Source organism: Pleurodeles waltl, chromosome 10 (genome assembly GCF_031143425.1).
Source record: "Pleurodeles waltl isolate 20211129_DDA chromosome 10, aPleWal1.hap1.20221129, whole genome shotgun sequence".
NCBI classification, from domain to species: Eukaryota; Metazoa; Chordata; class Amphibia; order Caudata; family Salamandridae; genus Pleurodeles; species Pleurodeles waltl.
Genome location: NC_090449.1, coordinates 795,632,259 through 795,660,080, shown reverse-complemented (window position 1 = coordinate 795,660,080; position 27,822 = coordinate 795,632,259). Strand labels below are relative to the sequence as shown.

At 43.4% G+C, this 27,822-nt stretch overlaps 1 protein-coding gene across 1 annotated transcript in view; it reads left to right on the top strand.

Moving 5' to 3' along the window:
* Positions 1–1,055: 1,055 nt before the first annotated feature.
* The window catches only part of JAZF1 (JAZF zinc finger 1), a 620,003-nt gene continuing 593,236 nt past the window's right edge, over positions 1,056–27,822 (top strand). The window contains exon 1 of the mRNA XM_069211451.1: positions 1,056–1,363. Coding sequence (XP_069067552.1) covers positions 1,246–1,363 — 118 coding nt within the window. The 5' untranslated portion in view covers positions 1,056–1,245. The remainder of the gene's footprint in view (positions 1,364–27,822) is intronic.

The following is a 27,822-nucleotide window of genomic DNA, read 5'->3' as shown; positions in this document are numbered from 1 at the left end:
CCCAATTCAAGCCATCAGTAGTTATTGTCTTAAGGGCAGGAATATGAGCAAACAACTGCAACAATTTCCCTCGATTGAGGGTGCCCATTGAACCTTTGAGACTATATTGAGGAATGAAGGGTATTATTAAGTGAGAGCGCTCCTATTCAGCGCACTTGTGGAGTTTGGAATCATGCTGTTCCCCAGACTGTTCAGAGGAGAAACCAGACCAAGTATTTGAATGCTATGCCGAAGAACTATTACCTGCAGAGACTGTTGTTACTAATTTATTCCACACAGATGACTACTGGCAAAGCCAATAGTGCCGCCTGGCTTTAGGTGAGTGTCAGTTGTTTTTATTATATGTCTGGATAAAACAACAGAAAGCTCAAAGAGGAACTAAAATACCAATGTGATGGCAGACTACGAGAATCACAGAAATAGTTTGAGTGGTTGATCCACTCCCTTAACTGCACAGTCCACGCCCCCTTTAGATACCCCCCCACCCCTCAAACTCACACACGTTTGCATCCCACTTAAAGTACCGGTTGGAAGGGCAGATTTTTGCCATGGGTTCCTATTTAGCACTGGCGAAAGATTTGTACACTAACTATTGGGGTTTATGTAGTGAATGTAATGTCTGTGCATATGAAACCTTGGTTGCAGGAACAGTGAGGCATGTATGTACGAAGTGCACTCAGAGTGTACGTTTCACTGTTTCGGGCTGGTGGTGCTCATGGAAGGGCCATGGTTGTCCAACCCACGCCTTGCGTCGATGGAGTGTAGTATTAACTGAAAAGGTGAGTCCAAGTCTCTGCGCTACACACTCAAGCGTGCTAGGGGTGTGGTGAAAAGTGGAAGGCAGGTACGAGCCCTAAAAGCTCAAAGGGCCCAGCGTTGTTCACTGGCGGCGGCAGGGGACAGGTGGAGGCCGGCGCACTGCACTCAGAGGGATGCTAGTGAAGTCAAGTGACGGGGGCGAGGGGGCATGTCTGCGCTGTCAGTCAGCGCCCTTCCCTCCTCCTCCTGCAGAGGATAGGTGGTGGGTGGCAGTTCCAGCTGTTCCTCCCAGTGCAGGCAGCGGCCGCGGCAGCCCTGGTCCCACCTCCTCCAGCTGCTGCCTCCTCGTCTCCCATCCCCTCCCCCGCCCTCCCTGCGAGCAGCTCCGCCGCTGCTCCTGTCACCGCCGCAGCCTCCCGTCCCTCCTCCCGGTCTGCCCCCATCACTCCGGGGCATCTCCCTCCCACCTCCACCCATGCAGACACCATGATGCCGGGCATCGCCGCCGCCTCCTTCTTCTCCAATAGCTGCCGCTTCGGGGGCTGCGGGCAGCACTTCGCCACTCTGGCCGAGCTCATCGAACACATCGAAGACAATCATATCGGTAAGTGTCACCCTACGGCCGCAAGTGCCCAGCCACCACTGCCGTACCCCCTTCGTCTTCCGCTGGGGGCGGGAGAGAGAGCGGCCGCTGCACCCTCCCACTGCGCGTGCGAGTTAGCCTCCTGAGCCCTAGGGGCGCCAACGGCGCGCCCCCACTCCTTGGACATGGCCCCTCCCCGGTGAAGCGGTTACCGCGTCTGGGAGAGACCATTGCATGCAAGACTGGGGGAGGACGGGCCCACCGGCCACCTCGGTCGCTGGGCTCCTCGGAGGCGGCCATTTCGCTTCCTGCGTCCTGTCACCGTGGTTGCTAGGTGTGGTGAAGACAGCGGTGCAGGAGGGGGCTGATACCCCCCTCCGCGCTTCGTCCTGCCCCTCCTCCTCCCCACGCGTGTCTGTGACAGGAAGCGCGCGAGCCGAAGGGGAGGCGGCTCGCGCAGATGGCCACGGTGTCGGCGCCTGCCGGTGCCACGGCTGACTGTCAGGGTAGGCCTGGACAGAGGGTCACTACCTTGAGGGGGATTGGGCTGGAGGTTCTGTGGGGGCGGGGCTGCACCGAACGGAGGCCATGTCTCCGCCGCACCGAATACGTGCAGCGGGGCCGGTGCATGTCTTTGGCCTGAGAGGCGGGACGATGCCAGGAGATGAGATGGATGCAGCCGGTGCCCTGGGGAGGGTGCGCATCTTCCAATTATGCCTACGGGGAGATATGACCGTCCCACGTTGCAAAACTTTAACTTCACCTGCAGACTTTGTGCATTATCTAAGTGAACATTATGACGCCGCAAGCAACTCTGTGTGCACCACAGATCAAATCGCACCTCTGACGGGTTCAGTCACACGGGGCCCTGAACGCAAACATCCTATGCTCGCGGCTCCGAATGTCAACCTGTGCCAGACACATCTCAAGTGCACACGTTACATACACGAGCTCAACTCGCACATCTTTGCATGCACACCGGCCTAAAAGTTCTGGGCGCACAGTTATGAATGCAGCCTTCCTCATACTCAGCTGTAAAAGCAGACCTGCCGTGCACATAGCCTTATATATAGCTCGGAACTCTAATATAGCTGTACATGGACGTTTTCAGTATACGGTACGCGTATCCCCGCACATCATGTCCTGCGCACCACTGACCATGAATACAAATGGATCTCCGTGTCCAGTCGGAACTCACAGGTCTGACAAGCAGTACAGTCCCACGCAGTTCTTAATGCACACGTCACTCACGTGCACATTGAATCCTTGAAGGCATACTTTTTTCACGAGTCTTAACAGTCCCTTCAGGCAGGATTGTTTAGGTGGCCGGCGAATGCACACATGTTCCCAAAACAACTCTCTAAGTGCAAGACTGACCTAGATATAGCATGGCTTTCTCAGATGATCCACACATTTTTGAAGGAGTATCTGACCCAAACATTGGTGAGTGGTGATGCACACAGTTTCGAATGCACACCTGACCCCCATAACAACTGTACATGTACACCTTTAATCCAGAGCTCTTAATACAAACAGTTCTGACTGAACACCTGCTTCACATACAGCTCAGAACGCACTCTTCTCCCAAAAAAGCTTTGACTGCTCACATGTCCCAGGCACAATTTGAATTGTGTGGCACAGTGAGCACGGAGCTATTTGAAAGGAATTGCCCTAACCCCTTGCATGTGTTTGATACATATTTATACCACACACAGTTCTGAATACGCTTGACCCACACAGCTGTGCAGTAACACACCTGTGCATTTTGTGATACAGTGCATATTGTACACCTGTAGTACAAGCGATATTATTGAAGGCGTTCCCCACCCAAAGTTGTGAATGTGCACCTGTCCCATGCACGTCCGAATGCATATCTGTTCTGTAGTTAAGGATACATATCTGAAACATATACATTTCTGAATACACACATGCTGTCCACAGCTTGATCCATCCTTGACCCACACACAGCATGCAATACACATCTCTACCACCCACAGTTCTGACTGTACATCTGGAGTTCATATCTCTGACCACAGAGCTAGCACACACAGCCTTGATGACACATGCTGTAGACCCCATCTGCTTACACCACTTTAAATAACCATATTCCGTGCAACTGCTGTAACTGACCAACGACCTTGCACAGTTCCAAATGTGCAAGTTTCAGACGCAGGCTTAGGCATAGATGGCCCACCCAGCTCTGAGTGCACCCAGGCCCTACACACCTTTGAATGCACATTTCATCCAGAGAGCTCTGAATACACTGCTGCTCCTTATAGTGCTCTGTATATACATCTGGCCCACAAAACTCCAGATGCGTAGCTGCCTCTACAGAACTCTGAATGCAGGCCGTTCGTTCACTTTGGTCTGGATGTACACCTGTTCTACACACAGCTCTGCATGCCTAGCACACAGAGGTCTGAGTACACACTAATAGCACTCATGGTGCTCCTTACCTCGGCTGTTTATACACACCTGCCCATCATAACTAGGGGTGCACAACTGTCCCACGAAGAACTGAATTCTGACATGTGCAGCTAACTTTGCACATATTTCAAAAGTTGCTCTGAATGTACTCCTGTCGCTTGCAGCTGTGAGTGCATACTTAAATCAACCTACTTTTTATGCATACCTGTTATATATTTCTCTATAGTCAAACTGTCTCACACAGCTCGTACACACCCGTGGCATACAGCTCTGAGTGCATATTTGTCAAACAAATTACTTGACTCTAAATGCAAACATTTCCCACATACGACTCTACACGAATACCTGCCCTTCGTAACTTGGAGTGCACTCCCAGCTATTTCAGTTTCTAATGCATCCTTGCCACAACCATCTTCCAATACCCACAATCCTTTTTCTAATGTTCAATGCATTCTAGTCCCTTGCAGAAATGAATGCATGCCTACCCCCCCGCTGCCCTTAATACATTCCTGTTACCTCACACCTGCCAGGCACACTCTGATTGCACACTTGCCTCCTTTTAGCCTGAATGCTTACTTGTCCCACACAAAATTTAAAACGTGGATTCCCTAAGGGTCTGAATAAATGCCATTACACTATCCCCATCTGTAGCCCCCACAATTGCACAATGAGTTATCACTTGCCACAGACACCTGATGTCATATCAACGTCACAAGTTCAAATAACAGCAATATCAACTCGGCCTTCCATAGCTGGTCACTAAATCGGATAATTGTAGAACCTGTTCATTGTCCTGGCATGGTATTAAGCGTATTTTAAAACCAGCTGCAATCATTATTTGATTATAATGTATCTGTGAGTGCGCCGGTCCACTTGTCTTTGAATTCAGACATTTCCCAAGTAGCTCTGAATGAGCTGCCACTGCTCACAGCTCTGATTACGCTGCTGTTGCTCGCCGCCCTAATTGCAAACTTTTCTGACACAGTTCTATGAAGTCTTGACCACATTTCTGTCTTTGCACACATGTATTACGTTTCCCTGAATGCATACCTGTTCTGCGCCACTGTTTGCCGTATCTCCTCATACCTTTTGTCTGTTAACGTCCTGAACCTATTCAGTCCCCAAAAGTACCCTTGTCTCACAGACCACACACGCACGTAAGTCTGCCCACATGATTTGCCAATAAACCAATTAACTGGCATGCTCTTCTCAGAAAAAAATAAAGCGCAACATAACCTTTATTTCTCACCCTTCTGGATGTTAAGGTGTGCCTCAGAGCTATGCATTGACGCCTGCATCTCACTGCTCGGAAACACACTTGCCCCTCACTGCTCTGAACATAACAGGAGCGGCTAGCGGGGCTTTGTTGGTGTGGGGGCAGGGGCAAATTAATAAAAAAAATATTTTAAAAATCACTTACCTGCTCCGCTCCTGCCCCGCTTCTCTCCCGTCGCTGCAGGCAGGCACAGGCTCCCAGCCTGTGGCCAATCCTGACACTGCTCAGAGCAGCATCAGGATTGGCTGGGAACGCCCACACAGGGCCTATTGCGCATGTATGTTTGGCCAGCCCGAGATGGTCTGCCAAACATACATACGCAGTGAGGGGAGTGCACAGTGCACTCTCCTTATCTCGTCATCCCCAATGCTCCGCCGCTTTAACAAACGAAAAGATCATAAACATAGTTTATGATCTTTTCGTTTGTTAAAGGTGATTTGCAGCGGCTGGTGGGGGGGAGGGGCTTAGACTGCTCGCCTGTCCCAAACAAAGGTGTGGATCACTTAGAATGTCCATAGCTGTTATCACACAGCTGCCACTCACAGCTCTGAAGGTACACTTTTCCTACACTGCTGAGACTGCAACATTTGTGCCACATGCTGCTGTGAGTACCCGTTTGTCCAACAATGAATACTATCTGTCCCACATAGTTCAGAATAGAGGTGGGCGCGCCAACAAATTAACGGGGAGCTGAGCCAAGGGCCTGGCTCAGAACTTAAAGCCCGTGCAAGAGGCAAGCCCTGAAAATATTTGCTATGTACATCATAAAACAAACCAAGTAAAATATGATAAATGTCTTCAAAATGCAAAAACTTGTGTTTCTTTATCATGGAAGCTTCGACATCAAAAGGGCACATTATAGCACTGAAGTGAAATGTACTGATTAAATGTGATAGTTGTGTACGACTGGTAGTCTTAACCCATGTATTTTAAAGTGCTTTCATAGGTGATAATGAAGAAAAAAAGTTTTGTTGAAGTAAAACATTTGCCTGAGAACACATTTTCTGCGGGGAAGCCGCGATTTAGCCTGGTTATATGGTTTGGTTTTGTACAATTCAGCCAGTAAATGGGTATTTATTTGTCTACCCTTAAGTTAGGGCCTTGTTTTTACATTTTTGTGCATTTTTCTTTAGTTTCTGATCTATAGTGGGAACTGGGCCTGAACGTAAACGTTTTAAACGAGTACCAGTTACATTACACAAGGTCACATCCATTGTTTATAGGCATGGGGACAGATTAAGTGATTTTCCTAGAATGAAGTATGTTGATGATGCCAAGACTGGAACCTGGTTCCCCAATTACACAGACTGCAGTTGGTCGTAACACCACATCATGGGCAGAAGGAGGAAGGCAGGTAGAGGCCACATGAAAGCCTAGCCCACTATGGGCTCGAGGTTTCTACAGAACCTAGAGCTGAGCCAGAGTCAGGCTTCAGACTGGAGCCAGGCTCGAGCTTTCAGTAGCTCACCCACCCGTAGTTCTGAATATGCACCTGTCCCGTGAACAACTTTATTATACGCCTTTACACTTAACTTGACACAGGTTCCATACAATTGTGAATCATCACGTACATTACACGCAGCTCGGTACGCAGATCCTTAACAGACCTTGATGCAACCCGCTCCAGCATAGGTTTGAAATCACAAGTCTCGTGCATGACCCTAATTGCATGCCTGATCCCGACCAACTCCTCTCAACCAGTTCAGAATGCAGCCCTGTTCTTCATGTCTCTGAATGTGCAACTGTCCTACAAACAGGCCTGAACGCACACGTTTGCTACACTCCTTTCAATGCACATCTGTGACACTCTCCAATAAAAGAAAATCTGTTCTAAAAAAACGTAATTGGGAGGTCTCCTGTTCCATGCGTGTAGGCCACACACTCATGAATGTTTTGTGCAAAATGCACACATTTCGCGCTTGGCTCTGAAACTATGTCTCATTTTCTTAATCTTGAAAGCTCATTTTTCTCCTACTATTGCAAGTACACGCCTTTTCCTCAAGGCCCTGAATGGAGACCACTCCCACTTATCGCTGAAAACTCTTTGAGCACGCAGCTTTGAATAACACTGGCTTCACTCACTTCCGAACCGAACGCCCTGCAGCTATTAACGCACACCTGAATCAATAATCGGTGAATGAACACATTTCCTACAAAGAAGTCTAAATGCACGTCTGTCTGTCTCCCACTTGGCTCTGATTGTGCGTCCGTCAGACATGCAGTTATGAATGCACACCTGCACTGAATGCAGACATGCTCCCCACAGCTGTGACTGCACACACATATATCACAAAACTCCGATTACACACTTCTCAGACATAGCTCTGAATACACATCTCCCTAACATGCACACTTATACCGCACAAGTTTGAATGCACAGTTTTAGCATCACAGCTTTGAATGCACATTTGTGTGCCAGCTGTGAATATCGTATTGCCCCATGAACGGTTCCTAATTAAAAGATGTTTCTATACAGCTCTGAGTATGTCTATCAGATGTATTCAAAAGTAGAATATACACATTGCAAAAGCACACAGGTGGATGGAAACAATTGCATTACACTGGACACATACAGTTTTTATAGTTTTTGTGTGTCTTTACCAAAAAGGTCAGACAAGTCAAGCTCGGTCCTGCCCAAAAAGAGAACATTCAGCCTGAACAGTTAGACCAAACACAATCTGAACGACAAGCCCTAAAGAACACCCAACACACACACATCTTAGTTTGTGCACGTATCTTGTGCATGTTTCTGAAAGTACCTGTGTCTTATTCACAGCACTGACCCTACACTTGTCTGTGACAGGTCTGAATTTACCATCATAGCTCTGCCCAACAGACAGCTTCTCCATCCCCTGGCTTGCGCAACCCTAAAAGCATACATGTCCTTACAGATATGAATGCAGACAAGTTGTATGCCCACTTGAATACACAAATAAGCATACAGGTCTGAGCACTGACCCAAATACCACTTCATGCACACAGGCCATTCGCTGCCCTGATGCACACGGCCCCACCCACACCTATACATGTTCACCAGTAGCACTCATAGATCTGAAAGAAGAGCTTCCCTCCTCATAATCTGAATGCACAGATGACCGCAAAACTTTGAATGCATAACTGTGCCACACATCTCGGGATACACATCTGACCTGAACACTTCTGACTACGCAACTGACTTATGTTATTAACACACAACTGCCAGTCTCTGCTATGAGTAAAAAGCTGTCCTTCACAGTTCCCAGTGCTTACCTATCTCACACAGACTCTTGATGGATATTTGTCGCATTGCCCTGATGTGTATACCTGTAACACAAAACTCTGAATGTACTCCTATTCAAATGCAGTTCTGAGGGAACAGTCCCGCAAAACTGTCTGCACACCTGTCACTAATAGTTCTGAACGTCCACATGACCTGTCCTTAGTTCTGCATACACACCTGTCTCCGGAACATTTAAATCGCAGCAGTTCTCGTTGTTAGTGCACAACTCGCCCCCTCTCGGAGATCTGAATGCACTTGTACAGACCGGTCCCTCGCACAGCTCCACACGCAGGCCTCTGCCTCACAGCTCTGAATGCACATCATCTTTCACTAGTGTAAATATGCCTCCGTCTCAGCGCTCTCGGTGCACTTCCCCTCCCTGGTTCCCGTCTCTCAAGTGCACCTGATAAAAAAAAAAAGCTTATTGACCACTGTGCCACTCAGTCCTCCATCCCTTCAAAGCCGAAACTGAGACCGTTAATTTGCCGTTATGACGTCACAGTCCCTGCACTGGCTGTCACGAGACCTGAGTTACATTGAACCTGCAGAGGGGAGTTCTACCACAACATGAGAGAGAAAAATAGAGGCCACATTTGAGGTAGTTTGTCAGGAAGCACAGTACCATCTTCAAGTGCACGACTAGATACGTTTTAATGACATATTAAGTGACCTCATCTAGAAACTGTAATGTGTCATTGTCTGACCCAATCCCCCTCTAGTTTTGAAAGACATAGTATCATCCACAAAACTGTGATGTCATAATGACTTGTTAGAGTCTCCTTTATGACATGTCCTGTGTATAAGGCTGGTAACCAGGGAGTCGCAGCATTGAACACTAGGACACTAGCTGGGAGGACAACTGCCTGTATGTAGCTGGAGGAGAGATAGAGAGGCCAGAAGCCGCAAGGACTGACCAGACCCCCCAAAAAGATGGCGTCGCCGGTGGGAGCATCGGGACAAAGGTGAGTGAATAAACAAAATGAAAACCTGAAAATCAAACTGGAAACTGATATGAAACCCAAATTGACTTGAAAAAATCCACGTCTGGCCCTACACGTTAAAATGTACATCCAACCTACCACTTCGAACATAAGCACTGGAGGTAGGGGTGCCGGAGTGGGGTGCTGAAGCCTCACCTCCAACTCCCAAAAAAGTAAGGTCGACGTCAGGCTTTTCCTTCTCTGAATATAAAGTGAGATAATTTTGTAAAGTGAACTATTTGTCAATTTTGCTTTAGTACAGGAAGCGTGACGGACGGGAAAGGCTGCAGGATGTCATGTTTTTTTAATCAACTATATTCAATACGTGCAAATAGACAGCACAGACATTTCAAAATATATCAACAGTTAAGGACAAGTGAAGCACTTTTTTGTAATTCTGAAGTTTGTTGGAAACAATTTTTTTATTAGGATCAAATCAAAAGACTTAGCGATGTGCAGATGGCAATTACATGGTGAAACAGGTATTTCCACACATTGTCATTTGAGCACTATAAAGTATTAACACATTTAGTGGCCATTTCCATAAAGATGTGCTTTTTGTAAATGACAGTGCACTACCACACCACACTTTAACAATATATCTGTGATAGAGTGCTCCAAAATGCACCACAGGCTACATACCACACCTTTACCACTCCTGCTTGGGTGACTTGGGCGATGTAACATTGATGGCAGTGCCCCCCACTTTGAAAATAGTTTCAGCACCACTGCTCAGTTCTAAATATACACCTGTCTTACAAAATGTATTGAATGCCGACTTGTATTAGAGCGGTCTAAATGTACACGTGCCCTTCACAGCCCTAAATGTACACGTGCCATTCACTATCATCAACGGCCACCTTTCCTGCACATAAAGATTTGAATGCACACTTGTCCTATAGATCTTTATTAAATAACTGTCTCGTAAAAGTACTGAATGTACAATTGTCCCAATATGGGTTTGAACTGTGTGGTACAAAACTTTCAGTGAGTAACCACGCATCAGTAAATGCACCCGGAAACTGAATATTCTGAATTGACACCTGTTCATAGCAAAACGTTTGACTGCACCCCTGTTCCTGACAACCTTAAAAGGCCAGCTGTAATAGATACCTCTCTGATTGTGCACGTATTTTTCATAAGTTTCTGAGTGCACTTGTGTGCCTACAGCTCTGATTGTAGACTGCCCCTCACAGGTTTAAATGTACACCCGTCCCACAGAGAGCTGTTCTTTAATCCCTGCCATCTCCGAAGGCACCCAGGCCTTTCCCCTGTAGAAATGTATAAATGTTCCACGCACCCCTCGGTGCACCTGTGATACATAGGGGTATGCACACCAACCTAGCCAAATAATCCTGAATGCACTCGTATCAGTGAAAGCTGTAATTGCGCACTTACACCACAGACCTCTTTAAGTACACACATGGACCACACAGCGCTCTTAGGCACTCCGCTTGCCCCCATACTTCTGAATAAATACATGTCCCACATAGCTCTTAACGAATCCATATCCGCGCAGATCTGAAGGTACATTTGTGCCACACATCTTATAATACACACGCGGTCCATATACTTCTGAATAGACAACTGATCTATAAAGCTATTAGTGCACAACTGTCCCACTCAGACTTCAGTTTACACCCATCACAGTTCTGAATACACAGCTCCTGATGAACACCAATCTCTGTTTGCTCTGATTCTACCTCTGTCACACTCTGTTCCGAGTGCACTTTTTTTCTCGTGTCTCTGCATGTACACTATTTCCACATAACACTGTGCCCACTAGCTACATATAGCTCTGGGTGCTCACTTGAGCCGCTTTAGACTTATAAATGTATACTTGACCTGCAGAGCTCTGAAGAATGCATGTCCCTCAGAGCTGTAAATGGATAGATGCCGTGGATATAGTTCTTAAGGAATACATGTTCCACTAAGCTTCAGATGCTCACAGCACTGAATGCCCACCCGTACACTCAAATCTCAGCGTGTATACATGTCCCACAGAGCTCTGAATGTACACATCTCTCCCTCTTAGCACTGGGTTTATAGTTGTCATATACATAGTACCTCAATCATACTGTTCAGACACCACTTCGAAATGGCTTGTCACACACAGTCCTGATGGTGTACCCAACCTCACACTTCTAAAAAACACTTGAATCAAACACCTCTGGATGCACAGAAAGTGCTAGCAGAACTGTATGTGCATACCTTATCACTCACTTTTCTTCTACACCTGTCAAGCACACATACCTGCTCTTCACAATTGTTAAAACACGCATCACATTTTGCATGTATGCCTCTCCGAGACATCTCTGAATGCACACCTGGCCCATAGATGCACAGAGGCTCTGGATACAGACCTGTAGCTCACTGTTATGAATGCACTCCTTTCCAGCATGTACTCCCTCTTTCTTACACACATATAGACACAGTGGGAACTTTTTCAGGAGGTTTTTCTGGGCCCAGATTGTGGCAATCAAGGCCTTTTACCGCTGGCAACATGGGACTTTACTTTTGAACCCAAACATAAGCACCAAGTAACACCCCTTAAGCACCTGACCCTCAGGATTGCGAGGTAAAACAGTCCAATGCTTATACAGAGAGGTGGTGCGGGCTTAGAGACTCAGAATTTAACAGGCATGGGATAACTATTAGCACATTATTGTCCAGGCAGTAGTTAAGTTTATCGAAACACACACACAACAGAATTACTGTATATAGTCAGCAAAGAGCATTTGGCATAGTATTACTGAAATGCAACACCCGTAGTGATCATCTTTTTGGTAATGTGCGCTGGCTGTTGGTTCTTTTCTTAAGGAAGGACTGTGGGGAGTTACTAGGTGGGGCCAAGGGGGGACGTACACCTCTCTGACACAGTTTGATTCTGTTGCAGATGCTTTTTCTCCACTGTTATGGCTCCCTCCCTTCTTGGGTGCAATCACATAATAGTTTTTTTGCTCTGGATCTGTTTTGGTTGATCGTGTTAAGTGAGTGGAGTGTTCTGTTTACTGTGGTGTGCACTGCGCGGCCTGCAGAGTGGGGGAGGCAATGATCCGACTGCCTTGACTTGTGCACGAGTGGCATCTCTGACGCAGATGCAAAGTGAGCGAAGATAGTGTCAGCATCAGGTGAGCAGGCCAAGGTGAAGTTGAGGTGCTTGTTGCTCATTGGCAGCTGAAATGGGATCGGCCTTTGATTCAACTACAAAAACCCACCGGCCAAGCAAACTAATACCCAACGTTTGTGACGCTGGTGAGTTTGTAGACCTTAGTGGAATCTCCTCTTGCAGGTATGACTCTCCTCTGACACTCTTAATTCTTTCAGCCGGGGGCTGTAGATATTACTCTGACTTTTTTTGGCACTGCATGTTTATTGGCGGTTTTTGTTTGGTGAACTTAACTGGTTACACATTCATTGGTAGCCAGGATCCATGAGAGTACACAGTTGTTCTCATTTAATCCCTCAATTTTAGGTACCGGTTGAATACAGGAAGCAAAAAATAGAACCCACAGCCACGTGCCATAGTGCTCCAAACGCATCCTTTACAAACACAATTAAGATACACACTCAACATCCATGTCCCACATGAAGGGACAAAGGGCCTGGTTTTTGAGTACTGGCAGACCAATTTAGAAAAAGATGTGAGAGTCCAGAAAGTTACTCTCAATAGAAGGCAACGGGATAAAAGGTCTGTCCTGGTATTATGATTATTTTGCCATCACCACTGTCAGCCCTGTACAACCCAGCTAGTTGACAGTAGTCACACTCACCCAAAAGGGTGATCATGATGTGTCCTTCTAGACCACAGAGCTACATTCATGATCTCAATCTTTGTCGTAAAAGTGTGTCTATACACGCACAATGATGATGTGTGTTGAGGCAAGGGTTTAACAGTAACAGCTTGCCATGGAGATTTTATTGTTGGATTTTTTTTTAATGAATACAGCGGGTACAGTATTATTTGTGACTACAAATGACCACACAGAATTAGCGGTTTATAGTTACGTTAGAGGAATTTGAAGGGGCATGCAGCAGAATATGAAGAGCACAGTTGCACCAGTGCTATGTTGCAGTTGCATAGACACAGACATTGTCGTCAAAGGGGTAATGTTAGATGTAGCTTCTCACTGGTGCTTCGTTGATTCTTTTATCAGTAGGTGAAACTGAAGTGGCCCACTGAAGTCTTTAGGACTTGATTTGAGTTGAAGTCTGTCGATATATAAGTCTATTTGATATTTTCAGTAAATCATGTACTGAATCTAGTGCCTGGTTTTCAACACCGATCCACTCAAACAGAACAACGCAACCTGTCTCTTGGCGAGGAGCAAGGCCATGCTGACAAATTGCCTGGAGTAAGGAGGTATCTCGGCTGTGGCTCCAAGAGTTGCCAGCTGTGGTTCCGGTGCAAGAGGAATGTTTAACATGGATTTTAACATTCCAATAACTTGGATCCAGTCAGTAAATAGTTTAGGATTGGACCGTGCCATGTGCATGAAGCCAGCATTCATTTAACCACGTTTTTTACAAGCAAAGCATATGTGTGGAGAAAATTTGGCTATGCATTCTAGGGTCTAGTAGTAGCAGTGCAAAAACTTAAAGTATAGCAGTTTATGACTGTAGCTAAAGGGTAATTGTTTGATACATATGCAACACTGTGACCATACGTTGTCCAATAGTGTAAAACCAAGCTCCCTTTTCCACTTCTGTCGTGCAATCAGCTGGTCATGGGGCCTGCCCATGGTTTTTATGCAATGACACACGCTTTCGGTAGCCATGTAGGGGACCTTTCTCTGTCTCAACACACACACACTTCAACATGCACATATGACACGTGACTTTGAATGCACAATAGACTGACATAAAACAGTATAGACCTATTCATACATCCTTGTCCCATATAGAACTCTAAAAGAAGCCTAGCTTTGGCAGCTAAGCAGATTCGCAAGCCCGGTATAAAAGCACACTTGCCTGACAGACACCTCTTAATGTAACACAGGTTCACTCAGCACTAATTACACACCTGACCCAAACATTCTTCATCAACATTTTTTCCCACTGAACTCTAAACATAAAGCTCTGAATTCCCACTTGTCACAACAAAGTAAGTTGGGCCCTTTTTTTATTTAGCACTCGTTGCTCCGCAGCTATATTTGTGCTTTATAAAACGTTCATGCATACATATGTACATATACATAGAAGTCTGAAAGTGCACCTCTCCATTCTTGCACCAACATTGCACGCACAGCTCTGAATGTACACCTATTCCACACACTATTAAATGCACACCTACCTCTTGTATGACAAGCTCTTTCATACACAGACCTTGGAATGACCACTGTAATACTCACATGTCCTACACTGTTGGCATTTTCCCGGATTCTGCAGCACTCAGGGATTGTTATCAATATCCATCCTTGATACTGTCATTTAATACTGAAGGCAAATGACCGGTGGGACAATTGTACTTCAGTTGGATAACCTTATTGCCTCCTTTGTAAACTTGAGTGGCTAGTGCTAGGTAGACCAGGCAGTCAAGAATTACTCAAGGAGGTGGTGGATGTTGTGGAACTCAATTTCAGTTTGGGAAACTGATTACTTGCAATGAACTAATTGTCAAGTCAAAGCTATACATTTAAAAATGAAAACGCTTTTATTTGTTTTAGGAAGTATATGACCGTTTAAAATATGAACATAACTAAATATGAGAAGGTGCTGTTGATTTCTGGATTAGAGATTTGTTTGCAAATTATTGCATAGTGCTTCCACAGTAAGGCCCTTTAGCTACTACTATAAAGTGGGTCAAAGGACAATGTTATTCTATGGGACGAAGATCCCAACTTCTCTAATTACAGGATCCTTTTGACTCTCATGTTTTTTCCACTGTTGCAGCGTTTCTCAAAGGCTGCCAAACATGCCAGGTTGAATGCTACAAATGTATGCAATGAACTTTCTCCACTTTTCCTAGTTTTTCAACGGTCCTAAGTGTCCAGAAGAAAAACTCAATGGCCTTCAGGCCAAGCCCATGACCTTCTTTATAACAATAATCAAAGCACACAAATGTTTCAACAACCCTAAAAAATCCACCATCCAAAAGTGAACTGGGATTTAAGGTCCGTAAAAGATGTCACTTTTATGTTGCCAAAACTGGTTTCATAGTCAAAGCTCCAGTGTATATTTAGTAATGGCAGCCAGGATCCAGTGATGAGTGATGGGGCACCGGACACTGTTCTTTTGGACCCCACATAGACCTCCAACTAATATTTTAGGTCAAGGGATCTATTGGCACTTGGAGTGGACCCCACAGTACATCCAGCGGGTTACTAATCTTGAGTGGCTGCAATTTCTTATATGGCTAGGTATGGATAATATGTTTGTGTGGCAAGCCCCCTTCTGGACTTTGAAATATCACTGAACTCACTGCTTTCCACTAACAAATAGGGAACTGGTCCTACACTAGTAGGTTTTTTCCTGGGTTCTGCAGCAGTCAGAGGTTGCTCTCAGGGATCCCTACGTGATAACTGTCATTTACTGCTGGGGTCAAATGACTACAACTTTAAACTGTTTGCCTTCGAAACTGGAAGGTGTAGAAAATAGTTAAACTAGTTCTGCAGTCAGAACGATAGTGCTCGTCTTTCCGGATACTCTCCAAAATGTAGTGGTAAAGGGATAGCCCCGGTGTTTGGTTCCAAACTAAATCTGGGGTGGATGAATGAGCGACAAAGACTGTACATCATGTGGAGGTCTTCAGTGCACTTGATTCTCAAAGTAAGCTGAGGTCTTTGGCCCGTGATTGCCTGCAAACTTTCAGTGCTTAATTTTCCGCCATAATCTGTTCAAATTGAGAGAGGCAGACGTTATTCTTGCTTCTTTCTATTCAGGTAAGTACAGCTTCAGTCATCTCAGGAAAGAAGAGCGGGAGGGTTTTTCTGATGACCTATTCTTGGTTGCAGTCATGGCGGTGAAAAAACGTGGGTGGTCATGTCTTGGTCAAACACCTTTCTATCTGGTGCTGTAGAGTTTCTTCTGAAGTAGGGATGAATACATGGAATTGGTCTTGAAGTGCCTATTCTTATTCATTTTCACGTGGACTTGCAAGATGCTGGAGTCAGAAGTAATGTTTATCTTGTTCAGAATACAACCAGATCATTCTGAGCATATCTCCCGAGCTTCCCCACAAGCAGCAATGTTTAAGATGCCAATGGGGTAAAGAAATATGCATTCCAAGGCAGATAGTTTATATTTTCTGGATGTGAGTCTCTGCATTGTGTAGACAGCTCTCAGCACAGGACAAAGGGGGAGACTAAAGAAGGCCTCAAAGGTGTGTATCAGAGGTATGACATGCCAGACATACCATGGATCGGTGTACTTGTCTTTGGAAAGAGATCCAGGCAGAGTACTGGATGGAATAATATTGATTCCTGCCGCACTAACACCATGAAGAATGTTTGGATGACCTCATTATTCACAATAGATAAAAGTGAAACACAGAGTTTAATGCCAAAAAGGTCTTTAAGATCATAGCAGTTACACTTGTCCATGATGCAAGATATAAGTTAGTATGACTACAGCTGGCACTTGTTTCGCTCCAGCAAATCGTGCCAATAAGCTCTCTCAAGGCCAGTCTCTCACAGCAATAGAGGGACGTGTTGGCATCTTGAACGGTCACCTGTGTCACAATTTTGAAATAACATTTGGCGGAATCCCCGCTCTGTATATGTATCAGTCTAATACAGATCTTTAGATAGGCACTTATAAATCCCTGCTGTTAATAAACGAATGAATGCACCCCTCTCTCTCACATCACAAACTATTCCTGCCAGATACTGCTATGAAAGCACATGTCTACACCTGTTTTTCGCACAGCTCTGAGGGCACACCAGTTACTCAGAATGTATATTGTAAACGTGGTCCTCGCGGAATACATAGGCAAACCTACCCTCCGCATTTTTTAATATTTACATAATTCACAGAGCTTTTAATGCACACTTACCTTGCACATCTTTTGGCATACACACCTGCTATCTAAAGCATTCTAAGCGCATAGCTCCCACTCACAGGCATGGGTGAATGCCTATCCTTCCCACTGCTCCGAACGAATAGTCGACGCACAAAGTTGTGAATGGACACCTGTGCCACATGCCTTTGAATGCACTCTTTTCTGAATATGCCGGTTTGCCCCATAAAATACACACCCATCCCTTTTAGCTCTGTGTACGTACAGTATTCCTCTGGTCTTCCAAATACACACCTGCCACTCAAAACCTTGTAAGTGTATTTCCCACACATACATCTTGGAATCACACGTCTAGCACATATATTGCTGAACTCACTTCGGTCAAACACACCGCTCTGTATACGTCCGCTCACAGATTTATTGCACACACCCCTGAGTATATGCCAGTCCCACCCAACTCTGGATACTAACCTGCCCCTCACAGCTTTGCCTGGCTCTCATATGTTTGAATACACACATCATGCCCTCCTGCCCTAAACATAGTTCCAAATGCACACCTGGATTACACACAGTCATGAATCAACACGTTCCCATAGGCGACTATAAATGTACACCAGTCACCCCCTCCCCTCTGAATGTGCTCCTGTCCTATACAGAGCTTGAATGAAGAATTATCTTCTGCACAACATTTAGTGTTCTAACCACATGCATACATATGCAAAGTTCTAAGTATACACTTGTGCCTTACAATCTGAGCACACATGTGGCCCACCTACCTATTTGAATGGACTCCTTCCCTCCAAGTGTTGAATGCACATTTGCTACTCAGAATTATTCAGTGCATTAAGTCGAAGCCCTTATTCAATTAAACAACAACAAGTATTTACATCGTCAAGGTAAACATGCACTTCCCCATAATGATTCATTACCCATAATACGCATACAAACTAGATTGTGTGCCCCAGGAAACACATAAGTTAAAATGTTAGGAAAAAAACTACTGGCCATCTTTGCTAGGTGCCATGCACGGCTCCCTATAGATATTATGGGAGAACGATAACTCTTGTCCTGCTAGGACTGTGTGACTTAGGGCCTGATTTAGATCTTGGTGGAGGGAAATACTCCTTCACAAATGTGACAGAGATCCCTCCCGCCTTATTACAATCTTATTATGTCCTCTCGGGATCTTAAATATGGCGAACAGGATATCTGTTATGTTTGTGCCGGAGTGTTCCATCCGCCGAGATCTAAATCATGCCCTAAGTTTTCATCTGTCAATAATCACAAGCGAGTGGAACCCAGACTACCCAGTCTCAAGTCTCAAAAAGATTTTTAAGAGACCCTCACCCTCTAGAATTCACCAATGGCATGCTTCATCAGCAGGTCAACACTCCCGACATCTAATGGATGAGTGGGCTCTACCTTCAAAAGAAGGGAGCCCTTCTATCTTTAAGACTTAATGGGTTCTCTGGTTAGTGTAGTTAAAGTTACCTCCAACTCCCAACTGACTTTTTTTTTATTCACATGAATCAGGGTAAGGTAAAAATCAAAGGGAGATGTAAATTGGGAGCGAAACTATGACTTCCCCCCCACCCCCTCCTCCCTCCCCTACATCTAGCGTGAATCCCGGTCTACTTGTTTCAGCCAGCCTTACCACACCAGGTTGTGTGGCTTTCACCAGGGCCTAAATGTACAGATCCCCTGTGTATGTGTAAGGACAGTATCATATTACCAATAATACAATAATGTACTCTTGTCTGCAAAAACAATAACTTACAGTTCCTCTAGGTTACCATAGCCGTAACTTGAAAAAGATGAGAAAGCATGAAAAGAACATACAAATCACCTTCATCTGGGTAGTATATCCTAAGACTAAGAAACAATGTCACCATTAGTGGACATCATAGACTCATAAACTTCCAAAAATAATCAATAGCCATGTGTGGATAGACTCCTTCCATATGAAAGAACAGGAGCTTTTATGCAGATAGCAGAAAGTATAAAAATCATGCATATAGAATGTATTGACCTCGAATATAGACTTATAAGAATAATATGTCGTCCTCCCAAATGAGTATGTTCATGCAGTGTTGAGGAGGGATATCATAAACGTGGCAAAAACGTTCAATACCTTAAACAAAGGGCTCTGTATGGCCCCATAGGGTGCAATGGAGGTAGGCGGATCCTGTAGTCTCCCACTGCGGGGATCGCAAAGTACACAGTAAGCAAAATGTGTACCTAGAGAAGGTTAAAAGATAGCATCCAACCCCCGGGCCCCACCCTCACAGTGAACAGTTACTCACTTCGTCAAGGGAACCTGCCTGGCGACTCCACCTGCTGTAACTTCCAAGCCCTGCATGTTGATGCTTTGGGCACTTGATTGAAAACATACTTATAGCATCCAAATTCTGAGTGTGCAAGGCCAGCTACACTTGCTTAAGGAAGAGGTGTATGTTACTTGATCCAGTGTACCCCACAAGAGCTAGAATGTTTTTTTCGTTCATCCCAAAGAACTTAGATCTATTTTTTATTTATGCTAATATAAGGAGTCATTATACTGCACTTGAGTATATCCAGTGCAACAAGTGCTGCTCAGCTGGTGGGATACTTATGTGCATATGCCTAGTAGGTCTTCTATATTTAGCAGCCTTGGATCAATATATTCAGCATCCATGTGGATTTTTGTAGTGCTTTACTACAAAATTGTACGGTTCTATAGCATTTTCAGAATCTGGCTTTGGGAAACTGGGTGCATTTTATGGTTCTGGGACCCTCCTTGGCCAGAGTCAAAGTGGTCTGCTGACATTATATTTTGTTGTGTTTCATATTGTACAAAGGAGAACCATGTTATGCAGTGGCTGGAGATTTTGGAATAGTCTAGTGTTTTGCTCGGTGATGGTTTAATTTGATTCCTGTATGCTCCTGTGTATATATAGAAGTATTTCTCTCCAGTACATTTATTGGAGTTGTTTCAGATAATAATGTACCACGACACAAATCAACGCATTTTGGCTAAACAGAGAAAGCAAGAAAAAATCTGTTCAGGATTGAAAAATAGAAGCTTTCTTTTTCACTCATTTGGTCTTCTAGAGTAATAGGCATGTGTTGGTTTGCTGCAGTCTTGAATTTTCTCTATATCTGCCTCCAATTTCTCAGACTTAAACATGGTAGTTGTGCTGTTAGTTAATTCAAGCGCAATCAAAGGTAATCTTGAGAGTTAAGTCAGAATAGTGAATAATATATTTGCAATAGAGCTATTCCTACAAAACCCTTTTGAAAATAATTTTGTTTTCTTCACTGCGGTTGTCAGTGACTAAACTTAACCTATTGCTACTGGCAACCTCAGACAGTGGTACACTAAAATGTATGTTATTGGAATATTTGCTCCAACATTGAGGTCTAAAGAATGAATGTCTTTGACTTGGTTAAAGACCCACATTGTTTGTTCATAAGCTACCTTGTAAGGATTATTCAAACTCAATCGGCTACATCAACTGAAAACATTTTGGCAGTCTGTCTTTTACCCTCATTTTCATTCTGTTTATTTCTCAGTGTTTTTCATACTGGCGAAACGCTGTAAACCTTCATTGCAAGCAGGCCTTTCTTTACACATTCATTGCTTCATCTCTTTTGTTATAATTGATTATGCTTGCCAGCATCAGCTATGTCACTGTCATTTTGTCTTCAAGAATACATTGTTCTTTTTCTGTCTTATAAGAGGCATGTAATATTTGTTTGATGAAAGGTAAGGCTTCATTCTATTATATCAACAATTCAGAACTACCCAAAGAGGAGTCACTTACATGAGAAGCTTTATACTGGTTTGTTCGAATTCTAAAACAGTTTCGATTACAGGTACTAAATGTGAATGCCTAATATTTTGAAGGTCTGTGGTTTGTGTTTTGTTTTTTTGTGCTACTTTGCGCGCATTCGTTTTTTACATTTTTTTATATGTGTATTGTTTCTTTAAAAAAGTTGTTTTTTATATATTTGGGAATGTGTCTCCAGTCCTGTACTGCATTAAGTAAAATAACTAAGATTATTTAAGCCCCTTAACCGAAAATATTTTACATTTTGGACAAAATAGCAAAAAGCATCAGATGTAAGTGATGCTACCAGGAGTGACTCCGCAGTGTTTATTATTGATCCGTACCTCTGGGATGATATAACGTTAAACCTGTGAATGGTTTAGCTTTCCGCTATAGGCCTAACTTAAAAGCAAACTGGTCCTTTGAAGAGTATCCCTCAAGTCATACAAATCTTTGCTTTGCATAACAAACTTTATGTGTGACTTGTTTTTACAGTATCATATTCTGCTTTTGGGGGCTAGCACGTTACTGGCGCATTATTTTCAAGCCTCCTCGAACTATGCAGAAATCCACTGTTAAATTATGTGTGAAGGTGGTTACATTATGCACCAAGTAAAAAGATGAATTATATAGCATAGTATGAGTACAAAGAAAACGTGTATGGCACGTTCTGTTGTATTGATACATTCTGATGTTTTAACACAGTGGTTCCCAACCTTTTGATTTCTGTGGACCCCCACTTTAACAATAATGGAACCCAGGGACCCCCACTGAATCATCATGGGAATCCGGGGACCCCCGCCTGAGTCATTACTGGAAGCCGGGGACCTAATTTGTCCATATTTGTTAATATTTTTTAATTGCCTAGGCTCTCGCGGACCCCCTGAGAAGGCTTTGCGGACCCCCAGGGGTCCCCGGACCACAGGTTGGGAACCACTGTTTTAACACGTGTGTATTGATACAAAATAACGAAGTTTTTTATGATGGAAAACTTCCCATATTCACCTAACACTTACCACAATGTTGTTCATTATCAATCATTACTTTGTCTTGCTTGTAAGTACAGGAAACTATTTTATTAATAAAGTCTAGTATAATTATGGTGGCATGTCTATTTTTACTAAAACCATCTTCCTACTTCCAGGCTTTGCTCGTAACACCCCTTTCCACGAGCAAACGTCCCTTCATAACAGAAGTGTACATTAAATGCCAGTTAAGTAATTGTGTCTCTAAGAAATGCTTAACAATTCGAAACATCAGACCTTATGAAGGGAATAAAGATGTTTGATATGTTTCTAACCTCTCTTTGGCTATCCTCTTGTGAAAATATTTTCTGAGAACATGTTGATTCAAATATGCTTTGCGATCAGGAGTTAATAAAACATTTTCATGACAATGAGTACAAATTTTCTGGATCCCCTGTTTGGGATATTTTTAACCATGTAATGGGGTGTTTACTACTAAATGGAAAATGCTTCATCCTTCCTCAGGCGTTAGAGGACCTTTGCGATATCGATGCATCTGAGTGGAATTCTAGGCTCTTTATTGCTGGAATACAGCTTGAAAGGTGGCCATTTAACTTTTGCTAAGTGTCAGCACTGGCTTTGCACTACATATACAATGTCCGAATTAACTTTTGAACCTTTTGAATTAATAACCACCTTTTGCTGAAATATGCAGAATCATGAAGCAATCTATGGATTGTTTGACAAACGCTGCACACACATACTTGTGCAGTGTTTATTGAGGCTCCAGAATCACTTCAGGCCTGAATTACAAAGATATTTCTCTGAGTAGGTGTGTCCTACTCTTACCTTATTTTTCTCCTGTGAAAAAATTATTTGTGAACTGTTATTCCAGTGGCCTTTTTCATTGCTAGCGACACTAAGGCATCGGCAGTAAAATAATTCAGCATACCGAAATTGCACAGCAAATGCAATGCATGTCCATTTGTCGTTTTGAACTTTGATCGTGTCCATATTATACAAAATCATTAGGCTTTGTAAATTGGAATTATAACCATTACAGTGATTGCCAAACTGCTTTGTATCTCTTTTTCTGTATACGATTCACCATAATATGACTAACACTGTGGTGTTATTTTCCCAGATATAGTGCCATCTGTGTATTGATATGATTGGTATTCCAATGCATGGCTATGCTTAGAAACAGTATAATACCTATTGCATCACAGCACATGCAGCCCATCTGAGCCCTATTTAATTTGTAGTTTAGACGTAGGAGCAGCATCTGACCATACCTTCAATGCCCCATAACCTCCCTTCCAAAGGACCCATCTAGTCGAATAAGACTTAAGTTTACTGTAATATTGCCGAGTTGTTCATTGTGGGTTATTGTTATTCTGTGTTGCATTTTGTTTGCTTAAAAAGCAATTCAGTTGCCTTCCAAAAGTTAGCCTAAGTATGAATTTGTCAACTATTCCCTAGAATCATGGGTATCTTCACTGTATATGCTAGCATTTAAGTTTTACATCTGTGTGTTTCATTATTGGACTATTGTGAGTAATTTGCATTTGTCATGTGGGCTTGACATGTTGAATAGAGCTAATGTCATCCAAGAGACTGGTGACATCTCTAAACAAAGTACTGAAGTGTGGGGGCATGAGTAAAGGATAGTGAGTGCTATATGGGGAGTCACAGACAGTGATGTGGTGGCCTTGTATGGGTATTTGGTCAGATTTATGACGTTTTGCAGCTAGAACTAAGCTGGTCTGACACAGTTGTGCAGGTGAATACCAGTCTATGCATTGCTTTTGCTAAATCATGGCAATAGTTAGAAAGAGGTATTGATATTTGCTTTTTCGACCTGTTTCTGCCTGCATTACTCGCATTGTGGTTGCGCCTCACCACTTCTCAGAGCACCCACAACATGGAAGTGGTGAAAAAGAAGCTCTGAGGCCATGGGTAAAGAAAAAGTGAAAAGAGAATGATGTCTCCCTCCCCTCTTTCAGAGACTGGATAGCACAATGCCTGCTATTATAGCAGCCATTTCCTATGATGGTGACCTTGCTGTGTTATGTAGTATTTATATAGCGCCGTTTCTTCCATTTACACAGCCTCGGGGTGCTGACGGCAATCTCGGTTCATTAGCAGAGCCTCGTCTGCAATTTGTGAGTTTCCCTAAACTGGGAGTGCCTCAGGGGACCTGGGGAGTTAAACGTATCTGTGATTTCCCTTTCTAATAGGTCGCAATTTGCAAACTTTCTCAGAACCTGTGTTTGTGTGATTTAATACTTAATGTGCCTGGTTAATTAAAACCTTTTTCAAACATATAAAATTAGGAGTGAAATACCACACAACGAAATAAGGTATAAGGACAGATAACAGGCCTTAAGGTACAGAGATAATAATTTCAAAATCTCCGCTTAACATAAGTGCAAGATGCGCGACAGTAAGGTGTAAAATTCATAGATGGTAGTAAGCAAAATTGATATTAGATTAATTTAATTCTAAACTGGACTGGAAACAAGCACCTAAATAGGATTGGTTTCCGATGTAATTGTAAGAGTTTATGATCACAAACCCTTGTATATTTATGTGTTTTTTCTAGCAGCAGAGCCTTTTGGCTAGGTTTGGGGTCAAAAACAAACATAAAGTCAATAAGTGATAAATGCTGTAGCTGATTTGTGGCTGCTTAATGCATTATGATGTAGTGCTGTTTAAAGAGGTGCATCTTCAGCTCTTTCCTACGTTGGAGCAGCGTTGAGACAGTGCTGATGGAAAGAGGGATGTTGTTTAAGCTACTGGCTACATAGATGAAAAATTTACCCGGCCTTGTTTTTTCTTTGTTACATTTATTAGCCTGTATTGTCTGATGGTGTCTTGATTGGAGGTGTGTTGGGAACCTCCAGAGATAGTGTTCCAGTTTGCACGACAAACGGGGTGCTGGTCATGATGGCTTTGTAAATTTTGCAGTTGTTTTTGAAAATAGTGCAGGCCAGCAAGGAAAGCCAATGGAGCTCAATTAGGATGGTGGTTATGCAATTGTATTTCTTTAGACCCTGGGTGAGACCTGCAGGCATGTAGGATGCCCTCAGGGATTTCTCATGTGGCATGTGGGAGGCTGTGGAGGAGGGCTTTGCCACTATCTAGATAGGAGAGAGCACAAGGGCCTGAGGTTACTTTCTGGAACAAATAGTTTGGCTTTCTTTAGAAGAGAGTGCTGGTACCAGGTTCTCTTTGTGTATTTTAGCAACATCAGTGGTGTGGAATTTAATAAAATATCTACTTGTTCATCCATGGGACAGGTTGCTCCTTAAATCTACTTGTCCTGTAAAAAATCTACTTTTCCCTTTGGTGCCATATAGTGTGGTGACAAATTTTTAGAAGAGAGTGCTGTTACCAGGTTATCTTTGTGTATTTTAGCAACATCAGTGGTGTGGAATTTAATAAAATATCTACTTGTCCATCCATGGGACAGGTTGCTCCTTAAATCTACTTGTCCTGTAAAAAATCTACTTTTCCCTTTGGTGCCATATAGTGTGGTGACAAATTATGGCAGCAATCTCATTATGTTAGAGCTCTGATAATAGCCTCTCTGATCATGCGAGGGTTAATACTCTATAGCAATTTCCTTATTTTGCCACCTTTCCACAGATTTATATGCTGGGGCTGGCGGAAGCAGTAAGCAATGGTTCCAGGGCTGGAATGCCTTTGAGTCTGCAAACCTACTAACTTGCATGTTTTAAGGATGTTCACCAGCTCCTCCCTAACCTTTTCCCATACGAAGAAAGGTTGGAAATTTACTCCTGACAATGGCAGAGGAAGAAGTTTTTCCAGTGTTGGGGGGGAAAAAAGTGGTTGAAGGGAACGTGAACTTGTAAACGCTAAATAGATTTTCGGATGAGGAAATCTCCACATGCATATTTGCTCGTGCTAAAATGCAGTTCACAAATATTTTCTAGGAGTACGATTTCCTGGTATACTTCTGTAAGTTCTTGTGAATTCACAAAAGCCACTAATTTAAAGACATATAGCATGGGTGCACTTATGTGACTTTCTTTAAGAATTGGGTCCCTAATTAGGTCTGGCGTTAACCAAGCCGTTTTGTTTTTATTAAAATTCTGTTTCTCTATGTATCTATCGGCTGGCTTTACTGTGAGTGATCGCATTCTGCTGTTCTACAGGGAGCATATTGGCATACAAAGTAGTTTTGTTCAGTGCCAGTAACTACTGTGGCATTCAGTGACATAACAAAACTGGAGGGGGGCCCTCTGTAAAGATGATGGAGAGTGCCCCCTCCAGGCTCACTCAGGGCAGGTGGTGTGCTGAGTGGGCCCCCTAGAAGGGTCCCACCACACCACAGGGGCTGCGGGGCCTTTGCTATACCACTGGTGGAACTGTGTGCTTTTTGAGACCAAAAAACTTTTTTTGCTTTTTGCCTGTATTCGTTACAATAATGAGGGCCTGGCAGCTCCCACAACAATAAAGTGTACAAAAGCCATGTCAAAACAGGACACGCATTGACAAAACCAAAAGACTCACAACAAATGTCAGTTCGGTTGGCTTTGCTAGTGCTTGTTTATTTTCATGCTTCCCATAATTTTGTTCAAATGGTTACACTGATTTTTCCATTTAGGAATATTTTTGGGAAATACTAGCATGCATCAACCCATTTTTACTAAATGATGCTTCAGAGAAATAGCACCTAAAATTTCATAGTGAAATGTTTTTTTACTACTTGCTTTTTTCTGAACATTTTATTTTGAAACCAAAGAATCCTTATTCTTGTTACAAGCTTCTGCAAACATTTGCATCTAATCAGAGAGCATTCTGTGTGTATTATACTTAGCTTTATATTGTAAAACTTTTCAAATTTGTGTATTTTTTTAAATATTTTTTTTACTGGAGCCACTCTCAGTAGTGCAGTTTAACCTTAAAACGTTTATTTACAGCGCGCACACTAATAATAAAGGCTTTTCATTAATGAACCATAAATACAAGTTCAAACACCATTAACATATGGCCACACATTTACCTCAACTACAGACAGTCACGTCTCTGTAAACTGGCAGCCAAAGGGTTTGTGCTGCAGAGGATTGGGCATACTTGTCCCAAGGACAAAATAAATATGAAAACGTGTTGCCCTTGGCCCCAAATAATATGTCCCAGTCACGTGTTCCTTGAGAGTGAAGTTTGTGCCCAGGGTGAACATTCCATTGTGCCAAATTATTGGGTCTGGCAAATTAATCAGTGGTCACCTCGGCCCCATAAAATATTGATAGAAATTTAGTTGTAATTTCTCACTGCAGTGATTCTAAAAGTTTGCTTATTTTTTAAACACTAAGGATGGAGATGTTGACTGGGTGTTGTTGCTTATGGTAGATGTGTGTGTGTGCACGCACATGTGTTTTTGTGGACCAACAGCTCCATATTTCTGGGGTATTGCTTTTTTATTACTATAACACATGCATACTACCAAAGCACCCTAGAAGTAGAATATCTGATTTTCTTCCATGTGTTTTTTTAAGTGCATGTGTGCTATCTTTTCTTGTCAAGATATTTGTCTGGATGGAATGGGCTACTGAAAATACCTTTATCTTGGTAATTTGAATGCTTTCTTCCGTGACTGAATCATAAACCTTGTTTAGTGCTAAGCTGGGCCCAATCTGTACTCTGATGCATCCTTGGCTTATGTTTTTGAGAGCAAGATCAGACACATAGTAGCAGTTAGCTTGTGACTGATTGCATTTTGATTGACTGCACTTCCATTCTGTTATTGGTTGATTATTAGGTAAACATAAGCCAACAAA